Source organism: Quercus suber, unplaced genomic scaffold (assembly GCF_002906115.3).
Source record: "Quercus suber isolate HL8 unplaced genomic scaffold, Cork oak 2.0 scaffold_237, whole genome shotgun sequence".
Classification (NCBI taxonomy): domain Eukaryota; kingdom Viridiplantae; phylum Streptophyta; class Magnoliopsida; order Fagales; family Fagaceae; genus Quercus; species Quercus suber.
In genome coordinates this window covers 338,110-351,268 of record NW_027069694.1, presented here as the reverse complement: position 1 = coordinate 351,268, position 13,159 = coordinate 338,110, and the positions used below count along the sequence as shown (strand labels likewise).

At 32.2% G+C, this 13,159-nt stretch overlaps 1 protein-coding gene across 3 annotated transcripts; it reads left to right on the top strand.

The window, feature by feature from the left end:
* Positions 1-5,322: 5,322 nt before the first annotated feature.
* LOC112014198 (protein trichome birefringence-like 25) lies at positions 5,323-9,980 on the top strand. 3 transcript variants are annotated; one of them, XM_024046578.2, is made up of 4 exons: positions 5,323-5,852; positions 6,672-6,955; positions 8,019-8,081; positions 8,624-9,980. In XM_024046578.2, the coding sequence occupies exons 1-4, from the start codon at positions 5,576-5,578 to the stop codon at positions 9,407-9,409; spliced, it is 1,410 nt and encodes a 469-aa protein (XP_023902346.1). In that variant the 5' UTR covers positions 5,323-5,575; the 3' UTR covers positions 9,410-9,980. The 3 variants fall into 3 exon arrangements, with proteins under 3 accessions (XP_023902346.1, XP_023902347.1, XP_023902348.1); XM_024046580.2 differs by lacking the exon at positions 5,323-5,852 and adding an exon at positions 6,457-6,576; XM_024046579.2 differs by lacking the exon at positions 8,019-8,081 and having other exon boundaries at positions 5,324-5,852.
* Positions 9,981-13,159: the final 3,179 nt, after the last annotated feature.

Genomic DNA, 13,159 nt, shown 5'->3' with positions numbered 1-13,159 from the left:
GCTTGGTAATAAGCTTGATATGAGCTTAACAATTAAAACCATATTTTACTAAGACGTTAAGTAATTGGGAGTTGAGATTACTTGTCCAAACTACATAAGTTTGAGCTGTGCTTGATAATATACTTGTATTGGATCTCAAGTTTAAGCTTAACATTGAGCTTGAGCTTGAGCTTGGCATAGCTAATGAATTAAGCTAAGTTCAAGCCTTTAGATTTTTTGACGAGCTCAAATTCAAACATCACTTATAGGCTTGGATTGAGCTGAAGCCAAACTTGAACGTTTTACATTCATTGTTGAGCCAAGATTGAAAACTTGCTACTCGACAATGTTTTACAGCCCTAGTTGGATATTGGACATCATGACAATGTAGTCACTATCTCTTAGTTGTTAGTGGAGGAGGGAATGTGGTGAAGGAGATGGCTTGGCAATGGCATGGAGGTGGAGTGTAATCATATGTTTAGTAGTGGTTAAACGTTATAATGCAAGTATTTGCTTCATTTTAATGAAATTCCCTTTTTTCTCTTGGTTTTCTCTACGATTTGGAGAAATTGGGATTTGGTGGGCTTAGGTGGAAAAAAACCTAGGACCACTAATTTCCCCCTCAATTTTTACCATCAACCAAACAAAGGAAAATTCCACTTTTCCCACTTTTTATCTTCCCCTTTTCCATCTACCAAGTTTTCAATCCAACCAAACACACTGTTAAGTTTGAGTAGAATCGACAATGGAGAAGATGAGGAAAATAAGTACAATGAAAAATGGATAAAGAAAAATGATTTTTAGTGAGAGAAAAAGTTAGTATAAAAAAATTATTTCAATGGAAAATTGAGAGGAGAATAAAGAGAATGTTAGAGAGTATATTTGTAAAAGTAATTAGGTTAAAAACAAGATTTTATACTGAAATTTGATAAAATTTTAGGAGTAATTCTACATACACAAGAATTTACAAAATAGTTGAGCTGAAGAGTATTTATTAGCTCTCTCCTTTTTTTTTTTTTTTTTTTTTTGAGAATACTAAATATTTTTTTATTTATTAGCTCTCTCCTTTTTTTTTTTTTTTTTTTTTTTGAGAATACTAAATATTTTTAACACACACACAGAGGAGAGAGGATAAGGTTTTTAAAGAAACTTATGGTGGTGTATATCCAAAAGAGTCTAACTCTTGGATACACAGCACAGACTTTAAACCTCTTTAACTTACACTTATTTTACTAATTCTAGTTTTTTTAGACAAAACTTACTAGTTCTAGTTCTATCTAGGTCTATTATTAATATCACATTTTTTTACTTTTAATAGCAACCCTCTATCTCAACCATTGTGAACTTTTTGTGCGGTTATAGACTTATTAACTTTCTTAGATAATCATGCTTTAATAATTTTATACATATTGTACTATAAAGTGCTTATAAATTAACAAAATAATAAATATGATTGGTGTCATTTTGACAACTAATAAAGAATATTTAAATAACCTTTATGTGATTTGTAGCTCAAAGAATACAATATATATAAATATAAAAGAAAAAATAAAAACAAAGAGGTGGAATGTTGGTTTTGTAAGAGCATACACAATGATGGTGATAAAATAGCTAAAATGCTATTTTAAAATATATGCTACATTGATGGTTGTATGCTTAAATTTTTTTTGTAAATGAGCTGCAAGGAATTTTCCTTCTTCTTCTTCCTTTCTTCTTCTTCTTCTTCTTCTTCTTCTTCTTTATTTATTTATTTATTTATTTTTTTTGAGAAATACCTATAGCAGTCTAGTGTAGCTTAAGAATTCGTTTTTGGTTGAAGGGGTGGAAAATTGTGAAATGATGGAAAAGTAGAAGGATAGAAAAAATTTAATTTAATTTTTTTTTTTTTGGTTGGGAGTAGAAAAGTAGATGGGTGGAAAAAGTGAGTTTGTAAAAATTTATTCATATACTATTATTAAAAAAATGATGGCCAATTAAAGCAAATATATGACAAAAAAAAAAAAAAAAAAGAGTAATGGGATGCATGGACATTTTTGTCTATTAAGTAATCTCATTTTTTTCCTTTCAGATTTCTAGAAGACACTTAAGTCACACTATTTATTTTCTTTCCTTTCTATCTAACCGAACACACTCAAAAAAATTTTCCTTTTTATTTTTTCTCCAAAATTTTCTATCCATTCTATTTTGTCTAAAAAAAACGCAACATAAAAGTGAAAAAATAATAATATTTTATTTCATTGCTTCCGATTTTCATATAAAATAATACGCTCTATCTCACTTTCTCCTTTCTTTCTTTTTTTTTTTAATTTTTTTTATTTATTTCTTTCTTCACCTTCACAGGTTCACTTCTCTTTCTCTCTCTCTCTTAACCGGACTTCTACCAAGCATGGCCGAAGCTCATGAAAGGGCCACCATTGACAGTGGCGACATGCAACAGCGCCACCACTACCAACCCACGGCCGAAGCTCTCTCTCTCTCTCTCTCTCTCTCTCCTCTCTTGCTTATCGTGGGTTTGTGGCTAGGTTAGTTCTAATTTTTTCGATTTTGGTTGGCTTTTGTTCGATTTGATTGGGGCGGCAGTGGGTGGGCAATGGGTGTGGGTGGCGGCAATGGTGGATTGCATGGGTGGTGGGTTGCTAGGTTTTGTGGCTGTTTGTGGTGGCAGTTGTTGTTGTTGTTGTTACCATATTTTTTAAAATTAGAGTTTGCAGTGGGGTGGCTGTGGTTATGGCAGTAGGTGGCTATGGCTGGGTTGGATCGGTGGTTGTGATATGGAAGTTGTGGGTTTGTGATGTGGTTTTGGCTGGGGGTTGTGGGTGGCAATGGTGGTGATTTTGGGTTTGTTGGTGGTGGTTGTGGTTGGCAGTGGTAGTGGGTTTGCTGGGTTGGGAAAAAAAAAGGTGTGAGTTTGTTCATAGTCATTCTTTCTTCAGAGAAAAAGAGAGAGACAGAGAAAAGAGAGATAAAATAATATAAAATAATAAAAAAATATTTAAATAAAATGTTAAAATAAAAAACAACATTTTATATTGAATATATTGTAAATTTTAAAGTGAAACATTAAAATAAGTAAAATATATTTTTTTTAAATCTGTTAAAAGGTTTTTTTTTTTTAATTAAAAAAAAAATTTATGCAGTGAACTGTGAATGCTCTGCTTGCGTGCTGTCCAGATGGTGATGATGATAACGATCGTGTATGGTTTTGGGAAATGGTGGTCCGCGAATGATGTGATGTTTCTAGTTACTACACACAAAAGATAAAGTTCTAGCCAGCTGTACTTAATCAGTCCGATATCAATTATTATACTAAAAAAAACATTTAAGAGATTACATGCGGGAGAACTGATTAGAGCCTGCAGAACATGTTCATTTAGAACTAAATCTAATTGTGTTCCCCCTTCCAACAAAAATAATCAGAGACCAAATCCATAACACTTTGATCTACACAACAGACATATATTCGACTTCAGACGTACCCCATATAAATTAAATATTTTTGTCTTATTTATTTTCTATATTTGCATTGTAAATGCATATAACCAAATTTTAATGTGAATACATTTAAAAAACCTATCGGATTTTGGTCCATTAAATACATAGTTATCTCCCGAAGTGGTTTTAGGAATTTTTTTGGGGGGTTACTAATAAATTTAAATTATATAAAATCTAATAAAACGATAACTTGAATATTTATTACAATTGTGAGTCGAGTTATTAAGGAGAGTAAAATTGTTGTGAGTTCAAAACTAAAAAGAATATAATTGTCATCGCCATAAAGAAGAAATGACAACCACAATATTTTTCTTGGTACTATTTTTTAAGAAAAAATGAAATTAAAAATTATTTTTATTGAACAGGTTGAACGAATTACAAATTTAATATTTAGCGATTATTATCTTTTTTTTTTTTTTTGCTTTATAGTAGATTTTTTGTTGAATAATTAGATCACTTATTGTTGTTTGGTCTTATCTTGTTGTTGTTTGGTTTATGTTTGTTATTATTTGGGCTAATATTTATTGTAGTTATTTAAGGTTTTTTTTTTTTTGAAAAAAAAAAAAAGATTAAGGATTATGTTTGAGGGACATAATGTCCACAATATTTTTATAATAATCTAATGTAAAAAGCTGTTATTGGTGGGTCAAAAAATAATATCAGTATTGAGCTCAAATTAGAATCAATAACAACTTACCACATTGAATTTGTTGTAAAATTATTGTGAAAATGTTGTGAATATAACATTATTCTTATTTTTGTTGAACCTAACTTTTGTAATTCGCAAGTCAAGGTGTTTAACATTTTTATTATGGTGGTCACAAATAGGTTAGTTTAACATTTTTTTTTTTTTTGGGCAAGTGTGGCTTGCATGTAGAGTCGCCAGTGCTTGTCTCAGAAAAATTGGTCAAGCACATGTGAAATTCATAATTCTCATTAACCCTTTCATCCAAATAAAAAATTTTGGTTGAGAGGTATTTAGATTTTGGGTTAGGCTTTTATCTAGTGCATTAATGCATTTGACACTTTTTTATTTTATTTTATAAGATATAAATTATACTTTAACTTAATCTAAGTGTATATGTGTATGAAGTTTCCTCCTGCAGACTTGAACCTCAGTGTTTGTCTCCTTGCACCCCATAAATACTTATACTTGTAGAGTGACCATCGCGCTAAGGGTATGCGATGATGCATTTGACACTTTAAAATGTGGGCAAATGTCTAAGTTGAAACATGTGTTGATATCTTAATGTGTTTAGTGCATTGATGCATTAAACAAAAATTGTATCCTCAAATTTTAATATTCATCGGGCAATTGCAAGTTTAACATTGTTTTTCTTTGCTTTCTCTTATTATTATTATTTTTTTTTTTGGAACTTATTTGGAATAGGGAAATGAGAGAAATGAAATAGAAATAAAATATTTTTCAAAGACTATTCTATTAATTTTTTAAAATTTCTATTAATTTTAATTTAAAAAAAAATTAAATTTTCTCTTTTTCATTTATTAAACTTATTTAATTAGATTTCATAGAACAATGAGTAAGCTTTTTTGAAATCTACAATTGTTTTTATAATTATTCAAATTTCTTAAGAAAGATTAATTATATTTTTATGTTAAAAAGTTACGTGAAAAATCACAAAAATAATAAAAAGCGTCCAATAAGTAATCAAGTGCAAAGTTTTGACATATTCATAGATAATTATTCTCATCCTATTTCATTATTATTTTCTATTTTTATACTTGTGTATCTTAAAAAAATACATAAAATTAAAAAAGAAAATAATTTTTAATGAATTATTCAGCTCTTATATATATATATATACACGTACTTTATTAAGGCGAAGAAAACTGCCTTGACAACATTGCATCTCTCTGATTGCAATATCCTTAATCCCCAAGCCAAGCAAGCTTATAGACAACATGTCACTGTTTGTAAACCTTTTTCATGCTAAAACATCGTTTGGTTTGTGGCGAAAACAACACCATTTCACTTTGAACTCGTTCATCTTCTATTGCTGTTTTTTTGTTTTTTGTTTCTCTCTCTCTCTGTCTCTCTCTCTCTCTAACTTCCCAGGGATTTTCTTGGTCTTTCTGGCACCAAATGGGGAAGGGAATGAGGTGGGATTCGAAACCTTTATCATTGCACTACAAACACAATCATATCTTTGTGAAGTTTGGTGTCTCAATTCTCTTATTGGGTCTCGCTTTTCGCCTTTTCTCCTCTGATTCAATCAGAATTTCTTCAGTCCTAGAAGAGACTCACACACCACCTCTTGCAGAACCAGAGCCAAAAACAGAGTCCCCTGTTGTTTCTCAACCAATTCAACCGCCTCTTGCTTCTGTTTTTCCTGAAAATGAAACTCAAACATCTGAGATTGGTGAGGAAATTTTCTATCTTCCTACTTTTTGATTGTTTCAAGACATCCGTGAATGAGAAAAGGGGAATTCATTTTGAAAATTGGTGTTCTTTATTTCTTTTTTTTGCCCCCATTCATAAAGATGGTAGGCTGAGTTTTTTTCTTCCATATTTTTTATATTTTATATTTTTTGGTTTAATTCACTGTTTTTTCTATTTAGAAATTAGTTTTAGTATAACTGGATATTCGATTTCCAATTGAGCACTTTTTCTCTCTCTTGAATTTATGTTTGCATATGATAATTCATTATTTACCCTACTTATATATCATTTTTCCATTAAATATTTATAAAAATAGTTTCTAAACTAATTCCTTAGGCATTCTTTAACATTTAAAAAAAAAAAATTATGCGATTTCCTTATAGTTTAGCAAATTTACTGAATGAGAAAGTTCAAATTGAAAGGTCATTCCCAAATTAGAAGGAAAAAAAAAAAAAAAAACATTTTTGTTTAATGTTATTCCCAATGTAGTCCAGCTAGATCTTTAAATTAAAGTAGTTCAGTAGTTGGGTGTTCAGAAACTGGTCATTAAGTCGCTCCGCTGTCGCTAGCAGTATTGGAGTTGGCATGTCATTGAAGTGTGTGTTTTCCATCAAAAGAAACTGGTCTTTAAGTCTCTCTCTCTTTATATATTCTATACGAAACAAAAACAAAAAAAGTTGTCAGTTTTGGTAAAAGATAACGAAGTACTAACCTCACTAGCTTGTACACTTTTTAGTGGATTTTTTTTGTTTGTTTAATTCTTTGTATGGTTGTATTGATATTATTATACGCAATACAGTTGCAGAAAAATGTGACATTTTCATGGGAGATTGGATAGCTGATGAATCAGGTCCAGCATACACTAATGAGAGCTGCCATGTGATTGAGGGTCATCAAAATTGTATGAGTAATGGACGTCCTGATTCAGGTTACCTGTACTGGAGGTGGAATCCACGGAACTGTAAATTACCTAGGTTCAATTCTGAGAGATTTCTTGATCTTATGAGGAATAAGTCATGGGCTTTTATTGGTGATTCCATCTCTCGTAACCATGTCCAGTCATTGCTTTGCATCCTCTCTCAGGTACTCTTTAAATTTTTTGGGAGTTTTAAGTATATGCTTTGAAATATTAGATTTTGACACATGAACTTGTAATCTACCATTTTCTAGGCTGACCTTTGGAAAATAAGTTTTTATTTTTTTTTTATTTTTTAATAGGTCTTACACTGTGTTTAAATATATCTTAAGTAGTTTGCTTCTATTTTTTAGTTAAATTTTAAGTAGATTGCTTTAGCGCTATGATCATTTCAGGTGTGCCCCCTTATGCTATTGCTATTTTTTTTCTAGCTTTAACAATTATTGGAACTATAGCCACTTCTCCGTTGCTAAAGTGAATTGACTTATAGTTATAGATCTCAATCAGTCATCACAACAATTTTCACAAAATATTTAACAACCAATGATGTATCAAGTTGTGAATAATAGATGAAGTGATATCTTTAGTAAATTCAGATGAGAATTAATAAAAACTTGCTAATTCAGTTGTTGTAAATATTGTTTTTCATATACTAGAGGAATAATATTGTCAAATCATCCCTGTTAGACATGATTTCTTCTATTTTGGTCTCATTTTGAAAAGATTACAAATGGTGGAATGAAATAACAAAAAATCATGTTATTTGCTTTATTTATTTGAATTACTATTATTTATTCAAATAAATTAGTTTGGATTAGCCTTATTATTATTGATAGATGATAGGAAATCAGTATTTATCATTATCTACCAAAAAAGAAAAAGAAAATTTCAATCCACGTTCCATTTTCTCTCATTTTCTTTTTCCTTCTATCATCTCACATATTCAAACAGTGTCTTATTTCTTTTATATGCTGCTAGATCATTTTGGAACTCATAATCCAACTTCAACAATCAGTGTTGAATGTTAATTTCATTTGTGGAAGACAGCTGCCACTATTATGGTTAGACTACTGTTCTGAAGTGGTTGTGGTGTCTTAATCTGAACAGGTTTACCAACCATATGGCTTCTCTTGAACATTAATAATTATTGATAAGTACATTACTATTTTTTGGTTTTTCTATGTTTATCTGTGTCAATTAGTATAATTTCACTTTGATCGAAGTCTTCAGGTTAGAAAAAGTGAAGAAAGAAACGCGGGAGACCAAAACTCACATTTGCTCTATTTTCCTGTGGTAATAATACTTGTATTTCGGTTGTTGAGTAGTTTACCAGTTTGGTCTCCATTTAATTTCTAACATTTGAATTGTAAATCATTTTTCCAAAACAGCAAAATGAGAGAGAGAGAGAGAGAGAGAGTTACATGGCTAAAGCCTAAAGTTGAATATCTCTGTCATGTTCATGTTCTGCTTTATTCCCCTCATATTCTCCACTATCAGTAAGTGTACATGTTCAATTTGAATTATATTGTCCACATTATAGAATATGTTTGAGAGAGGTCTCTGTAGACAGACTCTAGTATTTCTATTCTATTGATGTAGATATCCCCCTGTGGTACCCAAAGACCTCAAATCTTCCAAAATTCCCATATCATATACTAGGACCTACCAGCACCTAACATTTTTAGTTAATCTTTACCGTCGATCTGGAATGGTTTCTGTTTTTTTTTTTTTTTTTTTTTTAATATTCTAGTGCGAGCGTTTGTATATATATTCTCGGCAGTACGTTATCAACAATTTGGTCCCACCTAACATAGTTTGGTGATTGTGTGCCACAGGTGGAACAAGCAGTTGAGGTCTACCACGACGAGGAATACCGGTCCAAAAGATGGCACTTTCCTTCTCACAACTTCACTCTTTCTGTAATTTGGACCCCTTTCCTCATTAAAGCGGCTATCTTTGAGGACTTGAATGGAGTTTCTTCATCAGAAATCCAATTATATCTTGACAAACTTGATGAAAAATGGACTGAACAATATAAAGATATTGATTATGCAGTAATTGCTGGTGGAAAATGGTTTCTCAAAACAGCAATTTATCATGAGAACAATAACATCACAGGCTGTCATTACTGCCCTGGAAAGAACTTGACAGAACTAGGATTTGACTATGCATATCGCAAGGCCCTTCAGCTGGTTCTCAACTTCATTACAAGCAATGACCATAAGGCATTTGTTTTCTTCAGAACTACAACCCCAGACCATTTTGAGAATGGTGAATGGTTCAGCGGAGGAAACTGCAATAGAACCATGCCGTTCAAAGAGGGTGAGGTTGATATGCGTGACATAGACACTATAATGCGTGACATTGAATTGGAAGAGGCCGAAAAAGCTGTCGAAGTTGGGTCTGGAAATGGGGTGATCTTGAAGCTATTAGATACAACCCGCCTTTCAGTATTAAGGCCTGATGGGCACCCAGGACCCTACAGGCAATTCCAACCTTTTGCAAAGGACAAGAATGCTAAAGTTCAGAATGACTGTCTTCATTGGTGCTTGCCTGGGCCAATAGATTCTTGGAATGACTTGTTGATGGAATTGGTGGTGAATGGTGAAAAATATAGATGATCATTTTTCTTGGCCTTGGCTTATCTGGGGCTTTTCAAGATCCCTTGCTATTATTGATTTTGAACATTTGAGAGGAGGTAGCCTTCATTGTGTTCTCCAGAAATGGTTCTCTGCACGCTGATTTATATATGAAAGCTGCTAGCTAGGGAGTCGTTGGCCACACAATGCATAGATTGTGCACTACAAAATTATATTTTTTTGCCACGCCTTGATTGTTACAACTCCTTTCGTTTCTTGGTAAATAAAGATAAGTAGTTTTTTAACTAGAAATATGTATTAAAATAGAAAAATGAATTTGGATGATGAGGCAACAAAGCTATGGGTATGTTAAAAACACCAGATCCACGATGAAACCAAAACCTAGTTGGTAAAATACTTCTACATTAGGATGAGGACTTGTATATTAAAGCTGCTTTAGACATCACGAGATTATTGTTGAGGACCTTTGAAATGATCGGGCCGGGCTCAATGTCTTATGGGGCCTAATACAATAATACTAAGTGGAGCCTCTTTCTTGTATTTAAATATTATTTAACCTTTTTTTCATCTATATATATATTTTTTTTTTGCTTTTTTTTTTTATTTAACTTTTAGAGATGTAAAACTTGTAATTCAGTTTTTATTTTCAAGTTCCAAGTTCCGCTAACATTTTATTTTTTCAATTGATTTTATATTACTAATTCACCAATCTTTTCATCTACAATTTACATTATTATTATCTTCATTTTCTTTTCAATGTTTTCAAAATTTGCTAACATTTTCTTTTTAATTGATTTTATGGCTAATCCAATAAAAAATATGTGTTTGGAAATTTTAATTAAATTATAATTTTGAAAATTAATTCTTTTTTGTTAACATCTAGGATATTATATAATACACAGAATTTTTGGATGTGGATCATCCCGTAAAGAAACAAAGAAATTGAAGTTGAAATTTTATTAAAAAAAAATGTAAAAAATAAGTATGAAATGTAGTGGTTTGTGATTACTTAAAAAAAAAAATTATAGCTTTTTTATTATTATAAAACCTTTGCTATCCCAACCCATCCCTACCCCCACCTCAATTTGTAAGTAAATAAAATTATAAAATGATGAGTTCTACTTGACCGATAAAATGGTTGAATAAGAGAGATGTGGTTTAATTCTCGCTTATACCAAAAACCAATTGATTTCTTAATCTGATGATAAAGAGTTAAATCATAGAAATGAATGTCATATATATATATATATATATAATAAAAGGGTATCAAAATATGTGGGCTTGAAGTAAAGCATGCACAAAGAAAAAGTTCAGAGAAAGTGAATAAAAAAAGCAAAGTAAAACAGGAAACACAGTTTTTAGAAAAGAAACCTGAAGGGGCAGACTCAACAACAACGCTCAACAAAGAAGAAAGTTTGGAGCACAATTTTGGAAGTTAATTTTATTTTAAAAATATGAAGCACTATCCTTTCATCCGTACAAAGAAGATTGAGGCTTGAGGTTGAAATTTTTTTTGTAATTTAATTTCTGTTTTGTTTCGTTACGAGGGTGATAGAAAGTGATTTTTCAGCTTTTACATGTGGAAGATTAATGAGTACTACACTCTAGACCTCCTATAGAGAATAGGAACGGTCAATCACACACATTTAATCGTATCCAGATTTCAACCCGCGCTTGACATTGTCCCCCAACCGTTGAGGGTTTTTCACCTGACGAGGCGTGTATTTGGTTCAAAATGCACGAAGTGTGTGCATGTGTGCAATGCTAGGGTGAGGCGTGTCTGAGTAAAAGCTGATGGGTTTTAAGTGCAAAGGCTGGTTTTTGTTTTTAGGTTTGGGCTTGACAAAGTTTTGGACCTGGGCTTTAATTTCAAAGTAGGTTTGAGCCTTGATGAGTTTGATTTGGAATTGGGAACTTCCCTTTGGGCTTAGGCCTTAAACCTGGTGGTCTTTGGACCAAGTATACATATAAAAATAGGATTCAAGATTCAAAAATATTCTAATAAATGAAGAATACTTTCATTTAAAAATAAGACTATAAATATTAAATAACAAATTTTATTTTAAATTAAAAAAATTTCTAAAATTTAAAATTTTATTTTATCTTAAAAAAATTATAATTATTACTTGTTTCTAAGTTTATCATTTTTATTTGTTTTAAAAAAAAATCTAAATTATAATAAATATAAATTATTAATTAAAAATAAAACCTCTATTCTTTCATCTTTATTTTCTTTTAATTTTATTTAATTTATTGCAAAAACCAAATCCTATCGGATTAAACTCCTAATAAGCTCTCTAATACGTGTCCCTCACTCCCAAACCTCTTCCTCTCTTTCCTTCAAATCCAATCCTAGCCAAACCTCCATGGCCGAACTCAAGAGTTCCTCCCGCTCTCTCATCCTGTCAGCTCTTGGGTTCCACAAGGGACAAGCCCGCATGACCAATACCACTACCAACAGGGATGGGTGTCTACGGCACCACCACAGAGGGTGACCGCTACTTCTCTGCTCTTTCTTTCTCTCTATCTCTTATTTTTCTGTTTTCATTTATATTCTGCTCTTATTTTTGGCCGAATTTTTCTCCTTGTTTGGTTGTTTGTGGGTTTGAGTTTTGAAAGGTGGGATTTTTTTGGGTTTGGGGTTTGTTTCAAATGGCTGTGTGTGTATACTTGTGTTGCATTTGAAATGCAACCTCGTGTGTGAGAAATCTGTGTCCAAGCATCAGCAAGTACGAAACTGACAGGAAAAAAAAAAAAAGACCTTTTCTGTTGAAAAATGCATGCTTGTGTGAATCAAATGATATGAGCATGTTCATCAGGAAAAAAAGAAAAAGGAAATGATATTACCCATCTTGTTGTTCTCTGCTTTTGTTGTTTGTTCTTGTTTGTCATTATCTGCTGCTGTTGTTTGTTGTTGCTGTTGTAGTTGCTGGGATGATGAAAAAGGGATGACTTTAAGGGATCTTTTGGTTTGATGGTAGAAAGGAGGGATCTCTTGGTTTTATGCTTTGGTTCTGTGTCTGGAGTTTTGGAGGTTGTATGGCTGTGTTTTCGGATTTATGAAAGAAAGGAGGGAGCTTTTTGTGTTTGCTGTAGCTTTGGGTTGTGCTGTTTTGTGTTGGTAGTTTTTGGAGTTTTGAGTCAGTGAAAAGGGTTGGATTTTTCTGGGTATTTTTGCGAGGCTTTAGGCAGGTGAAAAAAGATTAAAAGAAGGATTTTTCTGGTGTTTTTGGCTTTGCTTTGGGGATCAAATGGTTGCTGATTTATGCTGGGGAGAATGTGGGAAAAAGAAGGGGGGGGGGGGGGGATCTTTCTTGTGTTATTGGTTCTGTCTTTGGGTTAAGAAAAAGGCTGGATTTTTATGGGTTCTTGGGTTATCTTCTCGGAGCTTTGTAGAGATTGAGGTGATGGAGTTGCCCTGTTGTTATTTTGGTTCCTTTTTGTGAAGGAAGGAGCTGTATTGGAGTTTCGGATGGATGTTTTGGTTGAGGAAGGAGTTGATGTGATGAAAACAGAGGGAAAGACACGGGAGCCCGTGGGAATGGGTAAGGTGGGATTTCTAAGACCAGGGACTTGGATGCCGATCCTTGCGAATAGGAGGATCCTTGTGAATAGGAGAAAGAGTCGTATTTATATGTGATCTCTTAGGATTTTTGAGAAAATGGATAAAAATGGCCAGATCTCATCTTCCGATAAAAATAACACGTGTTACTAGAATATTCTAGCAATTGGAGATCAAAGTCATAAATTACCCATGTAATGGAATAAATT

Coding starts and splice junctions, on each gene's coding strand:
- LOC112014198 (XM_024046578.2), top strand. CDS start 5,576: ATGGGGAAGGGAATGAGGTGGGATTCGAAACCTTTATCATTGCACTAC. Junction 5,853..6,671: donor AACTCAAACATCTGAGATTG/GTGAGGAAATTT, acceptor TACGCAATACAG/TTGCAGAAAAATGTGACATT. Junction 8,082..8,623: donor ATTTGCTCTATTTTCCTGTG/GTAATAATACTT, acceptor TGTGTGCCACAG/GTGGAACAAGCAGTTGAGGT.